A 23,492-nucleotide genomic window follows, 5' to 3' on the forward strand; every position below is an offset into this window, starting at 1 on the left:
GAGGTAACTTTAAAAAGTCTGCTAACTCTAGAAGGTAAATACAGATTATAACTATATGAGAGTAGAAGGGTATATAAGGCCAGAAGGTATAACAATAGGGGTAAATATGACCGGATAATATAACAGAGGATAAATCTAGACAATATTTAAAAGTATAGGATAAAATTTGAAACACATCAAAGAAATAAAATTCAAAAAGCCACAAGCGCAAAAACTAGAATAGTTGGCAAATGCCGTTGAGTGAATTGTCATTGTCCCTATTTCCTGCTTTGAGCAAATGGTAACTGCACACTATCCAGTATTACAACCTCAAGCTCTGATCCTTTATGCCTTAAAAACCACGACATGAGAGGATCATGCTATTTACAACACAATCCCGCACCCCGAACGAACGGGGAGAAAAATTGGGTGGCTAAGTGGAGAATGCCCTTAATAGCAACACCTCTTCCCTCCCCCTGCGCAACTTGGGCAAAACAACCCATCCAGAACAACAACAATCCAACCAAACAATAGGGGCGAAAAAATGGAACTTAATAAATAACGGCGCAGCAGCATGCTTCTAGGTGAGACCTGGACAGTAGAAGAATACATCAGTTTTGACCTTAGTAAAGCATGGCCAGAGATGTGGGAAAAGAATATTGGGGGGGGGGGGGCAATAGTAGGAACTGAAGATAGTCTACTAAGGAAAAAAGTCACATAATGAGTTAAAATGATTTAAAAAATATGAACTTCAGAACCACTGGACTACATTATGATTTAATCTCCATGCAATTCCAATTTCTGCCAGCTTTTTTGGTCATTTTCATTCGCCTCCCCCTTTTACCATTTTTGTTCATACTTGAGAGCAAATACCAAAAGATGTTTGAGACACATCACATGTTTTTCCATCTTAATCAAGACCACCCTTATATCAAGGTTAGCAGAGGAAGTTTTTGCAGAATTTCATACAGCAAGTTTCATTATTTTATTTTATTTTTGGTTTCCCATCTGATGTCTGGTAGGAGCCCGACTAATCTAGATTCGCGCCGCGTAGAGCCCCATTCAGGTGAAAGCATTCCCTACCAAGGATTTTTCCATATCCAGGGCTCGAACCCAAAACCTCTGGTTAAGAGAGGAGCAACCACATCCACTGCACCACCAGTTCCATTATAATCATTCACTACTACATATATTCTCTGAAATTATAACAGATACATTGCCATTATATATGCACCTCCCTTTAATATATGTCCACATAATATTAAAACAAAAAAATTATGTATTTGGGGATCAAGGAGAAATAAGAAACTTAAATGCATCCATATAGAGAATGACTCACCTTTCTTACGCCTTGGTGAGATCATTGCAACTCAAAGACCAACTTAGAAAATTACATCAAGAATTGACACCCACTATTTAACTCATGGCATCTTCAATGCTTGTTTTAATTGATTGAGTACTGAAGGATGCAATCTACCAATGGCTGCATTAAAGGATTCCCCATGAAGAGATGAACAAGTTTGAAGATTGTCTCTCACTGAGTTCTCCAACGAAATCTGGTTTATTGGGTCCGAGAGTTTCATCTAAAAAAGAAAAATCTCACTAAGAATCCAATTCAGAAAAGAGTTACATAGCCCTATTCATATATAAGTACTAGCACCAGTTACCTGTCTCCTCCTCAACTCCTTGCTTGGCACATGAGGTTTGCTAGAGCTTACATTGTCACTACTGTGGTTTCACATTTTATATTGCAAATGGAGTCTCATCAGTTGTCAAAATCTCAAGAGCCATTAAAGTAAAAAGAAAGATTATCAGACATACCTAGACTCTTCTTCACTTAAATCCTCACTTCCACCCATTATAACACTTGTACATACACTACCAAAAGCATAGAGGTAGGATTAGCATAAACAAAACGTACATATCGGATTAGGATAATGATTAAAAGCAAATACATAAATAAATCTCACGATTACAAATTCAATCAAATACCTCATTATCTGATCAAGTTTATCAAGTACTTGAGGCAACCTCAAAGTCAAAATTATAGAGAGGGCCAAACCAATTGTCTTCTTCTGGAAAGAGGTAACATTGTCAACCTGAGAAAATTTCACAAAACAAAAGACCAACAATAACATAAAAAGTCAGGTGAGGAACACCACACAAAGTTGTTATCAGAACTAAGTTCAAAGAAAAATTTAAGGCTATACTTCCCCAAACCTTCTATAAAAGGATTGAGAAGATACAAGACCACTAAGTTCCAGCCATATAGATTTAACAACATGAACCCACAATAAAGAAGGATAAATAATTTATAGATGATGGCCTTGCTCCTTCATGAACTGGAAAAGGTGATTCTGGATGCTGAAGAAGCAGAAGGGGAAAACAAAAGGGGAGTTGAGGGATCTACGGTCATGTTAAGGTAAAGGAAGGCACAAATCATTGAAGAAAGTTTGGAGGACAATCTCAATCAGTGATGTTGGGTACTATGGGAAGTAATAAATTCTAGGAATTTCGAAGGTAAGCAAGCTTTGTCTGTGATGTGTGGGTTAGGCGCATGTCACGGGTTCGAACCCTGTCGCAGACAACAGACTGCTATTTAAGTGGAAAATGGTAGAGGGGCGGGCCCATCATCCATTTGTTTCGAACCTTGTGCCTTTAACCTTCGGTGATTTCTTGGTTATCAAAAATAAATATAATGTTCGTGTATGTTGGCTTTATGGTGTAAGCTTCAGGAAGTACATGAAGTGCAATATATGGTAGACTTCATTAGCACTTCTCTGGAGTTGTTATTTTATAGAGGTGATCACTTTCAGTGTTTTTGTACAGGGGATGGCCAACTTTTGTATAGGCCAAATGCCAATTTGGTGATTGGCTCTGATGCATTAACAAAATCTTTTTGTGTTACTAACAAAAGGAATCAAGCATACTTGCTTCCTAAAACTGATAATATTATAGACTATGTAAAAATCAGGAAATTGTCGAACTCCTATTACTATAGAAGTGCATTTATAGCCTAAAGTTCCACATGATTGTTATGTCAAATAGTTCCATCATATACTGAATAATTTCTTTTGATATCTGACATCTTATACTGAATGATACTATAGCCAAAAAGTCTTTTATTCCATAGTAACTAGTTTGTGCTCAAATCCAGTGTAATCAAAAGCAAAAGGCGCAAAAAAATCTCTAACGTCTGTTGGGGCTTTCAGCACAAATAAAGGTTGGGCTTTAATGAAAAAAGGCGCAAACGGAGAAAAAAATACAAATATATATGTTTAGTCCAAAACTAATAATTATTTTATTTTTTTATGAACTTTCAAGACTAATAATTATAAGTATGAAAGAAAAATATATGAACAAAGAAATTGAAAAAAAAAAATATGATGAAGTGAAATATCAATTGTTTAGAGTCGCCTCTTAAGAAGAGGCTTATTGGCAAGGAAAAGTGTGTCTTAAAATCTTGATGGTGATACTGAAGCGCACATTTTGAGCCTCGCTTCAGGGTCACCTTTGACAACCCAATGCTCAACTGGGATCAATGGTTAATGCTTCACAAATTTGCACCTTGATACAGCAAGGAGAAATATTTTGATTGAACAGACAAACCAAGAACACAGCTTACCATCATAAAGTATCAGCTCAGGTTTTGTAGAGGTTCTAAAGAAAACCATTAATCACAATAATATCTATCAAACTCCAAATTTAATCATTTAACTTACCTTTTCAAGCCACATGTCGACGAGGCAAAGGAGTATGTTTTCTTCACTAGGAAAACCAGATTTCTGAAGGTGTATAGACAGTGACGGATCAGAAGTTAGCTGTGCAAGATAATTAGTGTTCATCACCAAAATCCTTGCCAGCAGTGCTGATGATGATGCTTTTACAGCTGCCTTGGAAGGATCATGATCATCTCCCCCAGTCAGGCACATGATTATTAATTTCTAGCAACATTCATGGAACCACGTGAAATCATGCCATAAAGGAAAAGGTAGACATACACGTTGTAGTGCATAGAGAAGACAAAGAAGAAAACTACAGTTACCTGCAATGTGGAACTGATAAGCTGAGGCACTTCCATCGGGAAACACTGCCACATCATAAAAGTATTAGCACATATCATTCACAGGAAGAACCCTTTTGGGCCTATATTAAATCCACCAATGTTCTAGTCAGAGTTAGTGAGAAGTTTGTACTTAAACCTAGTCTCAATACATTTTCATCTTATCAAAGCTCAAGTTTATAACATGAGAAGTTTGTATTGGAACTTACTTTTGATACATTTTGATCTTATCAAAGCTCAAATTTAGAACAAAGGAATTGAAGGTTTTAAGAATAATATCAACTACTCTTTTCCTCTAAGTTGCTCAGACTCTTCACTTCTGGTGCTGCACCTGTGTCGACACGACGTGGGTGTGGGATCCGTGTCCAATTTGGTCAACCGATTATGGGTACTTTGACCAAGATCGATGGGGTAAGTGTGAACGTTTTAATGATTGTCTGTAATCAATACAAAAGCTAAGGTGAAATTGCAAAAAATGGAATACCTTTTATATAGAAATTTCTATGTCACTCCTTTTCCGTTAATCTCCTTCCAGGTTTCTCCTCAAGTTCTCCCATAATATCTCATAATTTAGGTTTTCTAACTCTATTTTTAGATATTTTAATTATATTTAGGTGAATCCCTGCACTTGTATCCCTACATGGATCCATAACCCCGAATCTTAAAAGTTAAATCATGAAGAATCCAACATTTATATCCACACCCGTATCGGACACCCGCACCCGAGACTGAGCAACTTAGCTTTTCCTTAACTTTTCTCTTATCTAAAGCTCAAATTCAGAACATATCGAATTATACATTTTAAGAAGCTTGTCCATTACGTTTTCCTATCCCTTCATTTCTGACTATTTGCAGCCCTGTTTCAAAAGAAGTACACTGAAACTAAAGCAGCTTAGGTAACATATTATTTATCTGGTTAATCTATAATTCCTGGCCTTCCACCAACACATAATTTAATAAAAGTGGCAAGGAAATCAAATACCTGAACTAGAATGTCAATGACTGGAATAACTGAGAGTAGTCCCCTGTCATTGACATTCCCAACCACCAGATCTAGAAGTTTAGCAATGTTAGACGCATGCAAACTGAGAAACTCCCTTCCACCCAAAATAACATAGTCTTCAATGATATTGGTAGCAACCTACATGTCATGAAACATCAGCACAAAAAAAAATCCAGAACTGAAAATATTAGTTCTGTTAAATCTCTCCTCAACCTTCAAGTGATCAAAACTTCTTTCCAAAATTTCCACAAGACATGGGAAATACCCCAACAATTCTGGTACCATAGAAGGCGCATTAATAAGTGTTGCTTCCCATAACTGCATGATAAACTGGCTGGAATAAGGGCACAGTTCTAATATGATATGAAACTAATCAATTAAATCGGCCACATATAGAACATGCCTGCATGCAGTCTTCTAGAAGCTCATCAGGGCTGGTTATGTTAATTCCACTTCGCAAAATCGGCAATAACATGCCGTACGATTTAGGCGACTGATAACCGAGAGCAACTACAAAATTCTTCAATGCAGTAAGAAGTTGAATCTGCAAGATGCTTTCACTAGAAGATTCTTCCCATGCCTAATAAAGGAACAGCTCTAATCAGCAAAAAAGAAAGAACAGTAAATCACGCAGATACAGTTTAATGGGAAACAAAAGCACGTGGAATTCATTAAGAATCCTACTCTTACATGCAATTCTATCAACAAATTTTCCTCAGAAACTACACAAAATGAAAGTAAGGAGAATAGAGGCAATTAAGTTTGGGTCTCTAAATGGGAAGTTTGAGAAACAGCATAAAGTGACAGCATAGAATCTACCATCTAATGAAAAAGCTTTACTAAAAATTCCCGAGCTTTCTCCAGTTCTCCAACTTCTAGATGAAATTTCAGGAAGGCGGAATCTTACAGAGATTGTACTCTGGAATGGTAATGGTAATGGTAATAAAATAAAACTTCAACTGCACATAAGTCATCACACCTAAGTTAACATATCAACAAGGAGATGCGGAAAAAGAAAACCATAAGGATACCTTCTGGAAAAATAGCATCAACTTGTTTGCATATGGTGTAACTTCAGTAACACGTGCTATCAGAACAGAGATAGTATTCAGAACTTGAACCTGAAAATTTTATCCAAAAAAGAAAACATTGTGAGCAGAGAACTAAAAAACGACTAAAATATATAGAAGATTGAAAACTAAAGACAGATTGAAAGAACACATAAGTTGAAAAAAAGATTTCCATGATATTAAAAAAAGTGATAGGGACAAATCTTGTTTCTAGTGTTACCTTGCTCAGAAAAAATCCTGTTTCTTTTTCTTCTCCTTTTTCCCCATTTTCTAACAACTATAACATGGGCTTTTTTTTCAGAGAGCAAAGAAAAGAACAGGACAAGAGATAACTTTGAAATGGATCCTCTCTCTAACCTTCCCCCTCAAATATTTGTGAGCATCCTCAACAATGTTACAATTCATTCAAGCATCAACCAATAACACCCAAAATATGTTAAAAAATTACCTTATGCATGTGCATGTAACCACTGAATCGGTACAGCTTGTCCTTAACTGAGAGCTATTGCAAAGGTCTAGGGAACTAAAGTTACCAGAAATCGGATACAGCAATATTACAAAAAAGAAAAGATGAGTGAACAAATGACTCTCCCTCCGTCCCAATTTATGTGATGTAGTTTGACTTGGCACGAAGTTTAAGAAATATGGGAAGACTTTGCGATGTTCCAAAACTACCGTTAAAATAAATGAATTATTAAATAGAAGAGTACACCTTCGTAAACTTTTTGCCAAATAAGGAAATGTCTCATTCTTTTTGGGACTGAGTAAAAAGGAAAGTGTGTCATATAAATAGGGACAGGGGGGAGTAATTAAATACTGAAGGGTAGAGGGGCAGGTCCATTATCCATTGAGTTTCAAACTGTGAACCAGTGGCCCTTGGTTTTCTTGGTTATCAAAACCTTTGTTGCTCGGACTCTTCAAATATGTCAACGGATGCGTGTTGGATCCAACATGGGTGCACCAACATTTTAAAGAGTCCGAGCAATATAGACAAAAACAAATAAACAAATAAATAAATGAGAATTAAATAGGCCGTTTAAAGTTAGAAAGAACACCAGCTGATTCTACCTTTGAGTCAAATTCCTGTACTTCATCCACCACTTTGAAACACAGATCCCAACAAACCGGAAGAAGATCTAAGAACTCATTTTCATTAAAAGTTGCATCTTCAATATGAAAATACAAGGACCGGCATGCTGTCAGCTAAAAGAAGAGACAAAGTAGCTTCAGTATAACACAAAGTGAATGAAGAGAAACTTGAAATTCAGAAAATTCTGATAGATGTACAGCTTAATTCAGAAGGTAGTTGTTTTCTATAAAATGTGGCATACCCTTACACACAAGTCATTCTCCTGAAGTAATCTGATTAGAGCACAATAAACTGCTCTTCTGGTGTCATCTTTAATCTGTGAGAAAACACAGTTAGACAAAAGTATATGTGATCACTTCTGGTGTCATCTTTAATCTGATGTGAAAACACAGTTAGACAAAAGTAAACACGATTGCTGGCTCCATAAATCTATGGGTTGAAGGCACATAACTATCATAATAACAACCTACAACTGTCAGTGAAACAATAGCATATGAACGGTAATAAAACAAAGACAACAACTCAAGACTCAATCCCAAAACAAGTATACAACCCCCCCNCCCCCCCCCCCCCCCCCCACGTCTTCATTTAAGCTCATTCCATCATCGTCATACTAAATAAAATAAAAGTGAAAAATAAGTGTGGGTGTGTGTGTGTGTGTGTATATATATTTAGAAACAGTCAAAGATTTCCATTTATATATACAGATACAACACTCCATATATCTCAATTTATGTGGCACCATTTGACTTGGCACAAACTTTAAGAAACAGAACATTTGAAACAGAAATTTGTGGTCTAAAACAAACCTTAGATATTTGTGTGGCTAAAAATCATTTCATTAAGGATAAAAGAGGAATTTAAAGTTAAATTCTTTCTAATAATAGAAAAATGATATTCTTTTTGGAATAGACTAAAAAGGAAAGTTTGCCACATAACTTGGGACAGAGGAAGTACTATTTTAGATTACTATGAACCAACAAGGATTCACCATATTAAACATTTTTCTTACAAGAACTGCTGATTGAAGAACGAAGATTGCATGAACATTTCATACAATACTCCTCTCTTTCTAAATTCCCATAGATTACACCTTATATATTGGTAATCCGAAACCAATTTTATAAATAACTTATGCTTGACTTCTATGACAAGAAAACAAAACTTAACTTGACGTTAAGTGGAAGTTTGTATAAATGAGAGGAACAGCATATATACATGCTATAAACTTGTTCAATTAAAAGTATGTTATATTTCCACTAGGGAAGACACTTGTTAGGGTCTTTTAGAGTTTAGACCACTGACAAACTCTCATTAAAGGAATGCTGAACTTGTTTTACTAAAAAATCATTCCTGAATAATTGGGTTTTTTTTCCTGTATCTCTATAATGACAAAGGAGAACTGGAATTAGTTGCTCTCGTCCTTAATGGCTTCTGTTGCAGTTTTAGATTGGTAAAAGGAACGAAAAGCATCTGTTTGGCATATTCAAGAGCACAGAATATGGGACAACCAAGAGTTATGAGAAGTTCGTAAAAGACACTTCAAACCACAAATATTAATCAACTTAATATCACTGCAATGTGGGTGCTCAAGGAGATTCATCTATTCTCACTCTCAATCTAGGAGAAGGGAAGTCATAGCCTTATATAGTAGGGTTAAAGAGAAGTTGCAGAAGGGGGAGTTATACAACCCAAAAGAAGCAAAGAGAAAAGTTCCATTCCCTTGTTTGGTTAGGAAGTAAAATGGATGGCGAGTAACCCTCGCATATCAGTCCTTTAACCCATTCCAAATTTGACAGAATGGGGAAACAGACATTTATTACTTTCCATCTCCCCTTCTTAATTCGAACACTGCATAAAGCAATTTCCAGGAAATTCTCTTTTTTGTTAGCTGCAGTCTAAATACCTCTGAAACCCATTGTCCAAGGATTAGTGCTACTTTTCTGTGGATTATCCGCATATTGGGATGATCATTTGTCAACTCCAATGATAATGCTCCATTGAACCTGCACAACATGTTAAGAGATTGTGAAGACGCATATTTATATCCCCAATAGAATACGACTTTCAATTTTGCAAACCCCAACAAAATGACTAAGTAATATTTTTAAAAATTATGAGTTCATATAATAGAGTGGTCTCTAAAGGATGAGTTTCACTGTCTTGGGCAATGGGAGAACAAACCATTCAATATATGGCACCTGAATATATTTTAAAACCAAGAGGAAAAAAGTTACTAATAAATCATGATGTTGAGAAAATTGTAGTTGACTTTATCCATTCCCTTCATGTGAATAACACAGCAAGGCGAAGCCACCTATCATTTGCTATTTCTTTTATTCTGTTTTGCTAATGTGGTTCCTCATGTTTTATCACCTTGTTTCAGATGCCGTTGCTAAGATAATAAGAGGATAAAAAATTCCAGAACATGTCTAAGGGGTCAGAGCTATTGGATCCAGCAATATTTCAAGCATGAAAAGCACATACCAATCCTTGAAACTCAGATAGTTCGAGAGCTCATAGTAAATGTATGCGGCAGCACCATAAGCAGCATCCTTAAGAAGCAGTGCTGGAGTTATTTCATTAACTGCAGAAGGGCAACCACTCATAGCCTCTTGCAGAATAGAGACAACAACAGGTCCTAGCAGCTGAAAATCACATAACAAGTTCATGCCCAGACTAATGCAATGTGTTAAGGTCATAGAACAACACATGGAATAGGGTCAACATACTTGACTATGATTTTCAAACAAGACAATATATAGAGCTTCAGCACATGGCCTTAGTTTCTCTGACCATAGCACTGAATCCTGCTCGTGATAGAAAGACTCTGGGTTCTGGTGCCATTCCTCCATATCACTTGCAGTCAGAACAAAGTACCTACATTTGGAGAAATTGGAAGAATAAGGAGACAGGTCTCAATAATATATAATACAAAAAAGGATCAAAATGCCCTTAAACTATGTAAAATTGTACAAAAATGCCCTTTGTTAATAGTTTGATCCAAAAATGCCCCTTCCATTGATATTTTGGTCCAAAAATGTCCCTTTTGTTGCTTTTGGGTCAAAATGTCCCTTTTTCCTAATAATCATATTGTTCTTTTCTTTTTTATGACAAGGGAAACCCGTAGCCACTACCCTTTGGGTGCGCACAAAGTAAAACCCCTGCTCCTATGCAATAGCTCGCAAACCACATAGGAGAGGTAACCCGCACTAGGCAAGCCTGGTGCGACGAGCTCGACCCAGAAGGCAAACCCCTTGCTTTCACTGGCAAGGAGCTTCGAACTTGAGATCTCCAACAGTATTCCAGTTTTCCTTGGACTTTGATTTTGCTCCTAAAGGCATACTCAAGTACACTGTTGGCAGGCTACCAATCGCTCGTCCCCGAATTGCATTTAGGGATTTCATGGTTGTGACCTCATTGATAGGATATAGAAAGCTCTTTCTCCGGTTGATGTGCAGTCCAGACATCCCTTCAAAGAGAACCAATATCACCCTCAGAATTTTGATTTGTTCATCATCTGCATCACCAAAAATTAGGGTATTATCTGCATACTGTAAATGAGTTATCTCCAAATCATTTTATCCTTCTCTGACCACATTGAAACCTCTCAACCACCCATTCATATTTATTGTTTTGACTATGTTGTTGAGACCTTCCATTGATAATAAGAATAAGAATGGTGACAAAGGGTCAGTTTGTCTTAAACCCTTTTGTGCCCTGAAGTACCATGTTGGGGAGCCATTGACAATAACTGAAAAACTCGCAGTGGATATGCAAAATTTTACCTAGTTTATCCACTTTTGTCCAAACCCCATCCTATTTAGCCCTCCTGATTGACATGGTCATGGGCTTTCTCTATGTCAAGTTTGCAAAGAATCCCTAGTTTTCCTTGCTTTCGTTTGGACCCCACAGCTTTATTAGCTAACAAAATTGTATCCATGATTTGTCTTCCTTTAATAAAGGTCATTTGTTATGATTCCACCAGTTTTGCCATCACTATTTTAAGCCTCTCTGAGTACTTTTAAGAAGATTTTGTATATGCTGCCTATCAAACTGATTGGCCTGAAATCCTTTAGCTCTTTGGCACCTTTCTTCTTTTGGAAGGAGTGTTACAAATGTAGGCATTGAAGCTCCTTTTAAACATGTGTTGGTCATGAAAATTATGGAAAGCATTCATGATATCTTGTTTCACCACTTCCCAGCATTTGATAAAAATTCCATGGTAAGACATCTCAACATCATCAGGCTCTAATTTTAGACATCTCAACATCATCTTCTTCCTCAAAACTTCCTTGCATACTCTCATTTTCCTCCATTGATAGAATTGGACAGTTAGGAAAATGGTAAGCAGGTCTCCAGTGAACTGTTTTTGTATATAGGCTTTGATAAAATTCTACTATCTCCCATTCAATTCTAGTATTCTCCTGAATTATTTCTCCTTGCACACAAATTTGGTCCATATTGTTCTACATTTTGTGAGTAGTGGCAACCTTATGAAAAAACTTAGTATTTTTGTCTCCCTCCTTTCAGCCCAGCACTTGATCTTTGCCTCCAAGCACTTTCTTCTTTCTTAATCTGATCTTCATACTCAAGCAACAGTTCAACCTCGTTTGTTGTCTCTTCATCTGTAAGCATTCTTATCCCTGTCACTATAGCAGCCTATTTCCTTAGCAAATTCTTACGCTGTGACCCGAGATTCCCCAACCCACTCTTATTCCATACTTTTGAACTTGTTCTTTAAGGCTTTCATCTTACAGGCCAAAATGTAATCAGGTCTTCCTTCATAGCTCAAGTTATTCCACCAACCTCCTGACTCTGACAATAAAGCCCTCAGTACCCAACCACCAATTTTCAAACTTATTGTAACTTTTCTTTCTTCCCCAAGATCCCCTTTGTAAAGCAGTAGGAGGAGTGTGATCAGAAGTAATGCTCTGCAAGGGAATCTATTTCAGATTATTGAAAACAATCATCCCAATCTGCAGAGATTAACATCCTATCAATTCATAAAGCAACTTCCTCGAGGTCCCCTTTGAACCATGTGTATTTTGCATCTTCTAATTGCCAGTCTATGAGATTCATATCTTCAATAAAGTCAAAGAACTCCTTCACCCCTTTTATTCTTCTGGTGCAGTTTCTTTTTTAAGAAATGTTTCTGCATACATTAAAATCCCCACAGACTGCCCATGGCCCAACCATTAGTCCCCTAATCGAATTTGAAAAATATTAAGAAATAAATATTTTCTATTTTATTAAAAAAAGATTCTTATTGTTATCTAAATGAAAATTAATGATGGATTACTATGATCTTATATATATGAAAATCAATGATGAGTTACAATATCTTTATTAGGAAAAGGGACATTTTGACCCAAAAGTAACAATAGGGGCATTTTTGTACAATTTTGCATAGTTAAGAGGTATTTTTTAATCCTTTTCTGTATATTATAATTACAACAGCTTAAAATTTTCTCTCAGAGCAGAAGATATCAATTCATATTCGAAATATCCCCTTTCCTCAGCTTGTAGACATTCAGCTGAGACCCGGATAATCTCCACCTTCACTCCCGTCAAAATGCTCTTTCATTTTATTGGGCAAGAAAGGTGTGTGTTTGAAGTCAACAGAAACTAAAGGTTTTCATCATGTGCCAAAATAGTTTTGGAAAGATAAATCAAGTGGTCAAGAGGATATTAATAATTCTAATGGCCACAGAATAGCCCCTCATCACAAAACAAGATTCATCATTCTGCATTGTTCAAATTCCCACTACCCCAACACTAAGAAACCAGAAAGGAAAACATTAATCGCGGTGTCTAGGCCAGCTTACGCGCACCTTGACTAATTCAGGAAGTACTTCCTACCTCCCCACCAACACAAGTTTCAGGTAACTTTGTTCCATCAAGAATTGGACAGATGGAATCACCTAGTGTTTTTGCCTATGATGGGATTTGAACATGAGACATCATGGTTCTCAACCGACTTCAAAAACCACTAGGCGACACCCTTGGGTGCAAAGGAAAATACTCAATTTCTTTAATCTAAACTGATCTCCCCAAATTATTTAATGTTGGAAATGGATCTTCCAGCACTAGAATTCACTAAAAGAACAACTACCCTTTATTGCACCTTCTCCACCTCCATCAAACCCTACTCGCACCTTAAAAAAGTATAACTACCCTTTATTGCCCCTTCTCCACCTACTTCAAACCCTACTTGCACCTAATATAACCCTGCAAGTCCAAACCTGTAATGAGGAGAACATTGATTCATACTACTTGAAATTAGGGCACCATAAAGAGCCACTCAAATTGGCCTATCTGGATTGATTGAGGATGTTATGACTATTCTACCACAAATGGAATAGAGACGAGGACCAAAAGATCATTAAAAATTGTTAAGCTTGTTACATTTTTAATCTGGTGCTTGGGAACCTCATTCAGCAAATCAGTTGCTTCACATAAAATAGCAAGAAGAGGACCCATAAAGAGTTGGGATGTCTTACCTCCTTATCAATACATTACACAGGAGTACAACCCGGTCAGTAGGCAAAAGGGAAGTAAGAAGGCCAGCAACTGTACTAGATATGTTTTGCTTCATCTGCTCAAATGTTACTCTATTTTCATCAACCACGCGTCCTGTCAAGTTTTCCTTATACTCTTTACTTTCCAATATTGTTTTCACCATTACCATACATTGAATCATGAATTGCTCAAAGGACATAATATGTGGTTCAGGATCCAAAATCTTGCTTAAACAGAATTCCGTGATAAGTGGAAGGACACATTTATCCCCGAATGAATAAGGATGTCGCTGCTGGATGGCGACTAAAATCTTCATTAACTTTGTACAAGCCCTTTTTAATAAATCCCAAAATTTAGGTTGATGGTCCTGGATAGATGAATCTGCAAATTTAAGGAGTGATCAGTATATTAGTTCAGAAGGAATATAAAAAACATTTTCCCTTTTCTTGTTAGGCAGCATCAAAGCAACAGAGAGGAAATAGGAATCAATCCCCAACCCACATTTTCCTTTTACTTCCTCTCTGTTTATTATCAACCAAACAAAAGGGAGAACAAAAAATTGTGCATTTCCTCCTCTCTACCTTTTCATTTCTACTTTCTTTTCATCATCTTCCTTTCCTAGTATCCAAGAAAACATGAATTTGGGTTTCCACTATATACTGTTGAGGGAAGAAAAGTATCTTGCTAAGCAACATTCATAAGTGTAAGTTACCAATAATCTAACAAAAATTGCACTAGTATTTTAAGGAGTCTCAAGCATCTTGAAAACTTGTCGTTAGAGCTTCAATGATTCACTTGTCAGATGTGACACTTTGGCATATCAAGGCACAATCAATACTGGCCCTTTTTATTAAGTTACTCACTTAGAGGATGCATGCTGACATTTATAAAGGTTAGTAGGCAAAAACTTTTTTAGCCATAAAACTGAGTGTGTGTATGTCACATGCCCGGTTAGGAAGGCAATGATGTTGTCATTTTTTGATTGATATTTTCTACTTTTAGATAAAATCAAAGCATGCCCCAAAACTGTCAGGAGAAGGTCGATATCTGAAACAAGTTGTGTTACATTGCTTAGGTGCATTTGTCGTTGGATTGAGATTACTTTTGAAGTCCACAGTTGAAGCCAATGCAGTGGATTGAAATATGCCTTTTAAGTCCTTGAATAAACTGACTCTGAAATAGCATTTCAAATGCATTTTCTCCAGATGGCACTGGGGAGAAAGAACAAGACCCAAACCAAGTAATTCTTTCACTTGTCATGTAATAGTCTGAAAGTCAGCAAAGGGGCTCCCAAGAAGACACTGGCATCCATTATATTGATTACCATTTTCCTATCAGAAGGTCAGCATGAAAAAATCCTATAAAATAAAATGTAACCCTAACTTTTTGCACTTTTTTATGTAAGTATACAGGAGGCTCACACATACATGTGAAATTTTGAACCTCCAGATGCCAAAAACAGGGCATGACGGACAGATGACACTGCCAGACCTGAATACTCTGCTATGATGCATTAACGTTCTACTAGGAAATTGCAAGTATATTGAAACACAAATAATTCATGGAGAAAAAGTAAATATGAAGTTTAGGTAAGGATCTGAAGTTCATTCTCACAGTATGGAAGTAGTGATTGGATGGCATTCAAAAGCACTGGAGCAACCTCTTTGACATGCCGCACCTCCTTAAAATGTGGGGGAGGGGGGGGGACAGAGAAAAAAAGTCAATAAATTACTCTGAAATAAGGCAATTAGCTAGAAATCCTACTTTATCTTTCTTATGTTTTTTCCTCTTTGGGGTGGGGGGGTGAAGAATGAATTTTCACCCATACCTGTAAGGTTTTGGCATCACTCGGAAAGCCAGAAATTATCAACTGCCTTATTATCTTTGAACATAGAAACCATCTCTCACATGTTAAGTAAAGATCATCATGATGTAATTCAACAGCACCCCCACCAAAGGTTTGAGCAAGAGCTGAGAAACCATGGAGTATTGTCTGCACATCAGTCTGCCAAAGATGCCAACTATAATCGAAGAACTGCGTGCATATCTGTTAAAAAGATCATGAAATACCAAGTGAGGCGCCTCAGCAAGTCCAATCCATCATATCAAAGTTTATTACCAGAGCAGACTCAAAGAGACAATTATGTGATGACTGAAAATTATTTGGGAAACCGTGGACATGATTTGATACTCAAAACTGCTGTCATCTAATAACCAATATGTAAAATAAGAGATTTCAGATAAGCAGTCTGCAAAATAAAACAGCAAGTGACTGGACATATGAAGCAGGGATATCAGCCATTAAGAGTTACACTCCCATGCAATTGCTTGTGCCTGTGCCAAAGAATAAGAATTGATAAAACGCAAAAGTATGCTTTACACAGACAAAGGGTAGGCATTCTAACACCTAGGTAAAATTATATGATGACCTCATGATAACAAAAGCAACAACACTAGCTGATGATTAGATGCAATGTACAAACATGTACAAGTATATAAGCATGTGCATACTTGTCTTCAAACTAAATTTAGATTATATTATATTTATACACAATGTAGAAAGGTTCTACAAAATAGATATCAGCAAGCATTCCATGTAATATTTGGATTCTTACAGACAACTCAGTTATTGAACCCTAATTTTGACAAAACAAGACTCCAACAACAACAAATACGCCTCAGTCCAACCAAGTTGGGGTCAACAATATGAATCCTCACTTCTTCATTTAAGCACATATCATCATCAAACTAAATAAAACAAAAGTGAAAAATTAAGTTAAAAAATATGCATATAAATTATTATTATAATAATAATAATAGAAGTTCTCTACCAAGTCTAAAACCTTTCAACTAGTAGCGCTAGGGGTGTCAAAAATGAGCTCAAATATAGGCAACCCGCCCAACCCGTTTTAAGACTCTTTATTTGCATTGATATAGTGTATGTTCCTATATTGAAGGTATGGATTACTATCTATTCTATATCTTTTAGGATTTATCTGTCAATTTTTAACTTTTTTTTTTAATTTTCTTGAGTTGAAATTCAAATTGTGGTTATAAAAGTTAAATAACAATATGTTAAAATTATAGAGATTAAGCGGGTCAAATAGGGCGGGTCATGACCCAGCCAACTTTTAGCCCATTTGAGCCCAAAGTAAACTTGGGCGGGTTATGACCCAATCCAATTTCTATTTCAACCCATTTTAATATCTCTAATTTCAACCCAACCCGCCCATTTGACACCCCTAAGTAGCGCTATCACCTGTATGGATCTTTTTCTTCCACTGTGTCCTATCTTTAGCTAAGTCTAGGACACGTATCTCTTAGTGTTCTCTTCATAAGTGAGGACTAAATATCTTTATTATTCTATTACTTTATGTTACATTGAGGAGATATTAATGCACTACCAAACCTTCAAACTTTTCATAAGATCACTTGGTGCTCAAAGATATTAAAAGTATGCAGGAAGAAGACAACCAACAGCACCTCAGCAAAGGTCCTTTGGTCTGATGTAAGCCTCTTTGTAGACAACTCCTTCAAGGTTCTGTAAAGAATCATGAATATTCTATGTGAAGTAAGAATATCTGCCGATTGAAGCTGTTGTGCTAAAAAGGAAAAAAGCTCTGGCCTGTAGGAGAATTCAAAATCAATGATTAGTGTATAGATGAAGTCGGAAAATACCAGAAAGGTATTTAGACAATAAATTTCTTTATAAATATCGGAACACAACCAACTAAACATAGAGAAGCAAACCCATTAAGGACTCGGGGAGATCTTAGGGATTAGGGCAGTCAAGAGCACTCTAGTATAACCACCTAGAGCAACTGGATAATCTTCTTGACCACCAAAACTGAATCAGGATAGCACTTGAGGATAAAGCATAACATACAGCTCAAGGTGGAGCACTATAGTTTTAAAATGCATAGATTGCTATTTAATATACTTTCACGGGAGATTTTAAACCACCTGATTTGATTCAAATGCAATTGACTACGTTGTTTCTGCTTGACTTGGCTAGTTAATATTTGATAGCTGATAATAAGCTATAACAAAAAACACTATAATTGTAAATAAAATCAAACAATCGAACATTAAGATTTGGTGGTGATACTACTTAACCCCAAAAAAAAGATAAGGTTGTGAAACTGGCAGTAAAAAGAAAAAAGAGAAATAAGGACCTCTACAGAACCAAACTTGTCAAGAGTAAAAATGAATAGATCCTTTACATTAGTGTCTATAAGGATCATATAAATGGGTATTAACTTCAGAGCCCAATCTAGGTCCATAATTCCTTCATTTGCTCTTTTTCTTGTTGAAGAGCAATTACGAATTCATTAGCATTTTATCGAGGACTAAGAAGTATTAGAACCCTAAGTAAAGCTCTTCCTAAACAGACTATCTATTTACGTTGGATAACTTTTGAAGAAGGAAAAAAACGAGTGTTTTCGTAACCATATAGAGTAATACTGTTAAGGATAATTCTTCACCTTGACACGCTCTTCAATTCTGATCCAGACAAATGCATCAAAACAAGAATTTTGGTATAGGATGGATTAAATTATAAGTTTCTTTTGTTGAACAGAATAGACCGTTGACCTTTGTTTCACATGTTGCTTCACATAAATGTAAAAGCTGGTAGAAACTTGGTTCTATCAAGAATCAATTCAAAAACAAAACATCAGTGGTTTAGTTTTTCCTTTTAAATCAACAACATTCAACCTGGTAATCAAGAAAATCGTTGAGAGACTGAAACCATTAACTTCTCTGGGGACTATTGGATGAGACTCCAGCCACTCTTCAACTCTATCAACTAGAGCTATATTCATATTTGGATTTGCATTTACACCTCAAATTATCCCAATGAAATCGGAAGCATGATATTTCTCGCTGATATACATGGTGCAGAATCACCATCCTGTGAAACTTGAGACAGCTTTGACAGTATAAGCAAGTAAATTTCAATTCTGGTCGACAGCTCAGGGTATGGGCCAAGTGAGACGTCAACCCGGTAAATCACCTAACTTTGTAGAGCTGAAAGTTGCCAAATCGGTTGAAAGAATTAAAGGGATGCAGGAAAATGAGCTTTGTCAGATGAATTATATGTGAAATGACCAGTTAAAAAGCTGATCTCATATTAAGAGTGGGCAAGCAAAAAAATCCTTTCACCAGAATAATTTAAATCTTCAGAATGAGCAAGGAGACTTCAAGGCCGCATCAATCCCAGACAAAAGGGCCTTGTAACTGTTGGTTAGGGATTAACTCTTAGACATCTAAAATGTTCACCCCAACATCTAGTGATTTCATATTTCTTTTTATAATCTCGTTTTGTCCTAAAAAGAATCTAAGAAGTCAAGATAATAATCATAAAAGACAAAAGAATAAAATAGTTCTTCTTCAATAATCTATTGTACTTTGAATAGTTATGGAGAACACCATACCATTCTTTAGGGTAATCGATCCGAGCAATCTTTGAGATGATCACAGACAATGTAAGGGCAATCTGCACCAGCCAATCACGCACCCAGTTGAGAAATCAGGAAAGCACTTACAAATATGTCCACCAATGACAATATTATTCAGATCTCTAAGTAGTGAGAGCAGTTCAAGCAACAAATGTCGATAACGGGGATGACAATTTTCAGAGAAAAAAAAAGAGCTCTAGCTATCTGTATGCTCATTACAAAACCAAACATAAATCTGCATCACCTGGTAATTCTCTTCCCTCAAGTGTGACAACAGCTTTTGTCTTAAATGTAATTTCTCCTCATTGCTAATTCCCCTGTCAAGATGTTCCAGAGATAAGCAAATAGTCATTTACAGCAGTAATACAAATATATAAACATGCAGGAAGGAGAAATCACAACACATGGAACATAAAAAGGCAAATCAGAGCTAGAGTCGTGGGAAGAACAAGCAATCTGAAAACTCAATCCACATTCATATGTTGCATCAAGCCACCAAAATTGAATAATACTGCAGGCGATTGCTGAAAAATTCCATCATCATCTTGACAGTGACATCCTCTTTTCCCACACATTGACCTCCTTTGCATTTGTAACTATACTTCCATAAATTTATTTTATCATAGAATTTCATTTGTCTGCATTATGAAAGATAAGTTGTGGGACTCTTCACTTCTGATGATGCATCTTTGTCGGATTCTATTCACTACTTTTGGAGAATCCAACACACAACTGTTGACATTTTTGAAGAGCTCGAGCCACATAGATGGAAAGACACATAATTTGATATCCCAAATAACACTGTCTATTTTTTCATTTTTTGACAAGTTTCAAACTAATATTACCTTGTAAGTCGTACATGGGTCATTTCTTTTGATAAATATCTTGGAAATAAATTATATAAGTTAAAGTGCATTCAGAATGATTCCTTCACTGAACGATATAACCTGACCATTTTCTTTGATTGATGACTTTACTTTAGACAATGAAGAAGGAACATATGCTAATAACTTATACTCATCAATCTCAAATTTACAGTCTGTTATTCTCCTTTCAGATGTCCCAAAATTGTGGTCCATTTCCTTGAACAAATAACCATTCAGTCAAAGATAATTTAGGGCATCATTTAGAATAACAGTAGGAAAACAACAGGGAATTTCTGCAGTAAATAGGACAAAGATTTACAAAGGACATGACCATTTTGGGTTAATAGTGTAATAAATTCCTAGAGTTCATTCAATCTGCATCCTTTAGCTTTCCAGAATTTGAGAACTAGTCATGTCCAGAAAACAATTTCAAAGGATTTTTCTGTAAAATATGGGGAGTACTCTAACTTAACTTATACACATAGAATATACATACATAAGAAGATTTTCAAGGATGGGAACATTTTGGAATAAAAGGAGTACAACAATTCTTAGGATTCCTACAATTTGTTCCATCTCCATCCTTTAATTTCCAGAATTTGAAAACAAATCATATCCATTAGCAATTTCGAAGGAATCCTATAATGGGGAGTACACTAACTTATCTTGCACATACATACATACATACAGATACACATATAACAAACATGCATACATATATATGTGTGTTTGGGGAATAAATTACTCTTTTTCTGTTCTCCACTAAACTATGGATTTCCAGAAACAACTGGGATGACACTATCTTGGTCATAGTTTTACAGAACAATGCAACAATTGAAGATTAGGAGGAGGAAAAAAGAACTTGTATTCAATAAACCCACAAAATGCACAACTGAGTAAAACTAAATCAACGTGAATAACTCACGTGGAATCACGCCTGTTCCTCCAATACCGATTTATGCTATTTTTGAAGTAGACCGATGCCATTAACCGAACATCCACTTGAGACGCCAAGTCCTTAGCAGTAATCACTTCCTACAATGTTAAAAACATCACCATTCCACAACTTATCATCCAATGTACTTCAAAAACCCTAAAATAAAAAAAATCAAATGTAAAAAAGAGGGAAAGAATTACCACAAGACAAGAACAAAAACCCGGCCGGTTTTCTGATTGAGCTAGGGCTGCTTCAGCTGGTTTACGCACGCTTTGTTCGCCGCTAAGTGAATTTGTCAGCAACGAATACATTGCCGGCAGGTCGGAGGCTGATAAAGCCATGGCTGAACCAATCGGATGAGTTCAAGCACTGAGTTGATACCGAGTCGATTCGTTGAGTCAAACAGCAGCGGAGTAGAGGAGGGAGAAAATGGAAGATTTTGCGGAGGATTTTGGATGGAAATGGCGATTGCTTAACGATCTGATAGGAATGGAAATGCAGGAGAAGTTGTCTGTATATAAAAAAAAATGGAGAAGAAAATGGAAAGAGGTTTGGAGTTTTGTTAACTCTTCACTATTTGGCATGGTCAGAGGCTCACAGCTGAACTTCTATATCTGTTTCTTTTCTGTTTTTTGATCTTTTTGCTGGAAGTGCTCCATAGTGGTGGTGGAGTTTAAATATGAATAAAAGAATTACAATTGTAAAATTAATTTTAGGTTAATGTTATAAAATGAGAGGATAAAATATAAAAATAGTAAATAAGAATGAAGCGTCAAGTCAAGATAAAGCAAATGCTATGATTTTTCTTTATCATCTGGATGAAAGACAGAAGGTTGAATAATTTACCATGAAAGATCCACTTGAATTATGGAAAGGTTTAAGAGGAAGGTATAAGTGATATGATCATTTCAAAGCAACGGAAATGTCAAAGACCTCAAGTGGATCATACATTGCAATATCAGTGTTGTTAAGGATCATACCTCCGCTCTTCTTTTCTTTGCCCGTGAAAGGTAAAGATGTTGTTTATTGCGACACTTTACATTAATATTTGGGTGTTGTTTTGATGCAAAATGAACAATTCATTGTGTATGCATTTAATATAGTTGAAAGTGCATGAAAAGAATTATTCTACACATAACCTTGAGCTTACAGTTATAATATTTTATCTAAAAATTTAAAGGCACTATTTTTATAGTGTTTGCAGTAAAGTATTCACTAATCACTGCAACCTACAATATGTGTTTACTTAGAGGGATCTTAATTTGAGATAACAGAGGTGGGTGGAGTTATTGAAAGAATATAATGTGACTATCTTATATCATTCAAAATAAGATCAATTTGATTACTGATGTAAGTTTAAAAGCATGGATACCCTAGCTTGTTTAGAAGTTGCAAAGTATCTATTAGCTAGAGAGGTTTATACTCTAGCTAACAGTCTTACGAAGCTTGAGTTGCCAGGATCCTATGGGCTATTGGCTCGTGTGCAAGTTAGATTTTTATTTATGAATTAGATTAAGGATAGATAATTTGAGGATATTTAAGTTAAGCAAGATTTATGAAAAGGTTTTGCAAGAAAAGGCCAAGGAGGCAATGATTGATGGTGAAAGTGTCCTAAGGGGCATGTGTGTTCCACGTGTTAATGAACTAATCAAAATCATTATAATTGAGACTCACAATTCTAGATATTTTATACATTTTAGATGTATCGTGATTTGAGACAACATTATTGATAGGGTAAACAAAGCGAAATATTATTAAGTTTATTGCAATATTTGAATTGCCAGCAAATAAAGTAGGAGCACCAGAGACTTAAAGAAACGCTTCAAAAGATGCCCATTCTTGAACGGAAGTAGGAGAGGATATTGTTGGATTCTATGCAATTTTGATTATTGACATAGTAATATGAACATGTAAGTGAAACTAGTTCAATAATACAATGTCACAGGGAGCTGAATTCGTAGCAAGATTATAAAATAAATAAAGACAAGTATGCAGAAATCAAGAAACAGATAATGCTAATTTTTGATAAATTCAAAAAAAAATGTGTTGAATTGAAGAATTGAAGTTTAACTACAACACAAAAGAATCAAGGAATTTGATTTGAAGAAAGAGTCTAAAGCGACAAGAGGTTTGAATTGAAGGAGTCTCACTTGAAGTAGTACTCAAAGTACTTAGAGAGTTTGAGTTAAGATGGAGTTTGAAGTGAAGAACAACTCTTGCTTAAATAAAGTGAAGTTGTTCATAATACGTGTGCACTTACAAAGCAAAACCAATTGAAAAATTGACTTCATAAGTGCTACTAGCAAACTGAAGGAACACATTGAGAGACCAGGTCCTATTACAGAGCTTATGTATTAAGAGTTTTTCATTGAGTTGTAATGTTGATGTTATCTCAGTTCAGTGAGTTATAGACAGAATTATGAGTGTTCTCTTTAAGTTGTATAACTCGAAGACTTGAGAATACGTACCTTGGAAGGTTTGTGTTAAAATTTAGGAATTAGAG

General features: G+C 35.9%; 1 protein-coding gene across 1 annotated transcript; it reads right to left on the reverse strand.

Moving 5' to 3' along the window:
* Positions 1-253: 253 nt before the first annotated feature.
* Positions 254-21,611, reverse strand: LOC125854822 (uncharacterized). Its single transcript, XM_049534407.1, has 24 exons — positions 21,190-21,611; positions 20,978-21,087; positions 19,431-19,503; positions 19,163-19,224; positions 17,211-17,352; positions 15,556-15,774; positions 15,342-15,408; positions 13,709-14,108; positions 9,938-10,085; positions 9,693-9,853; positions 9,112-9,211; positions 7,447-7,521; positions 7,184-7,318; positions 6,077-6,166; positions 5,449-5,625; positions 5,259-5,363; positions 5,025-5,183; positions 4,025-4,069; positions 3,702-3,923; positions 1,972-2,078; positions 1,801-1,857; positions 1,647-1,707; positions 1,319-1,562; positions 254-570 (listed from the first exon to the last, which is right to left on the reverse strand). Exons 1-23 carry the CDS (start codon positions 21,328-21,330, stop codon positions 1,401-1,403), a joined length of 3,018 nt encoding a protein of 1,005 aa, XP_049390364.1. The 5' UTR covers positions 21,331-21,611; the 3' UTR covers positions 254-570; positions 1,319-1,400.
* Between the last annotated feature and the right edge of the window lie 1,881 nt (positions 21,612-23,492).

Source organism: Solanum stenotomum, chromosome 2, assembly GCF_019186545.1.
Source record: "Solanum stenotomum isolate F172 chromosome 2, ASM1918654v1, whole genome shotgun sequence".
NCBI classification, from domain to species: domain Eukaryota; kingdom Viridiplantae; phylum Streptophyta; class Magnoliopsida; order Solanales; family Solanaceae; genus Solanum; species Solanum stenotomum.

Bases quoted from the DNA above. Each gene is read 5' to 3' on its own strand.
- LOC125854822 (XM_049534407.1), bottom strand. From the start codon at position 21,330: ATGGCTTTATCAGCCTCCGACCTGCCGGCAATGTATTCGTTGCTGACA. The intron at 5,626-6,076 runs GTATCCTTATGG...TTCCTTTATTAG, and splicing joins TGATGCTATTTTTCCAGAAG to GCATGGGAAGAATCTTCTAG. The intron at 4,070-5,024 runs GTATTTGATTTC...ATGATGTGGCAG, and splicing joins TCATTGACATTCTAGTTCAG to TGTTTCCCGATGGAAGTGCC.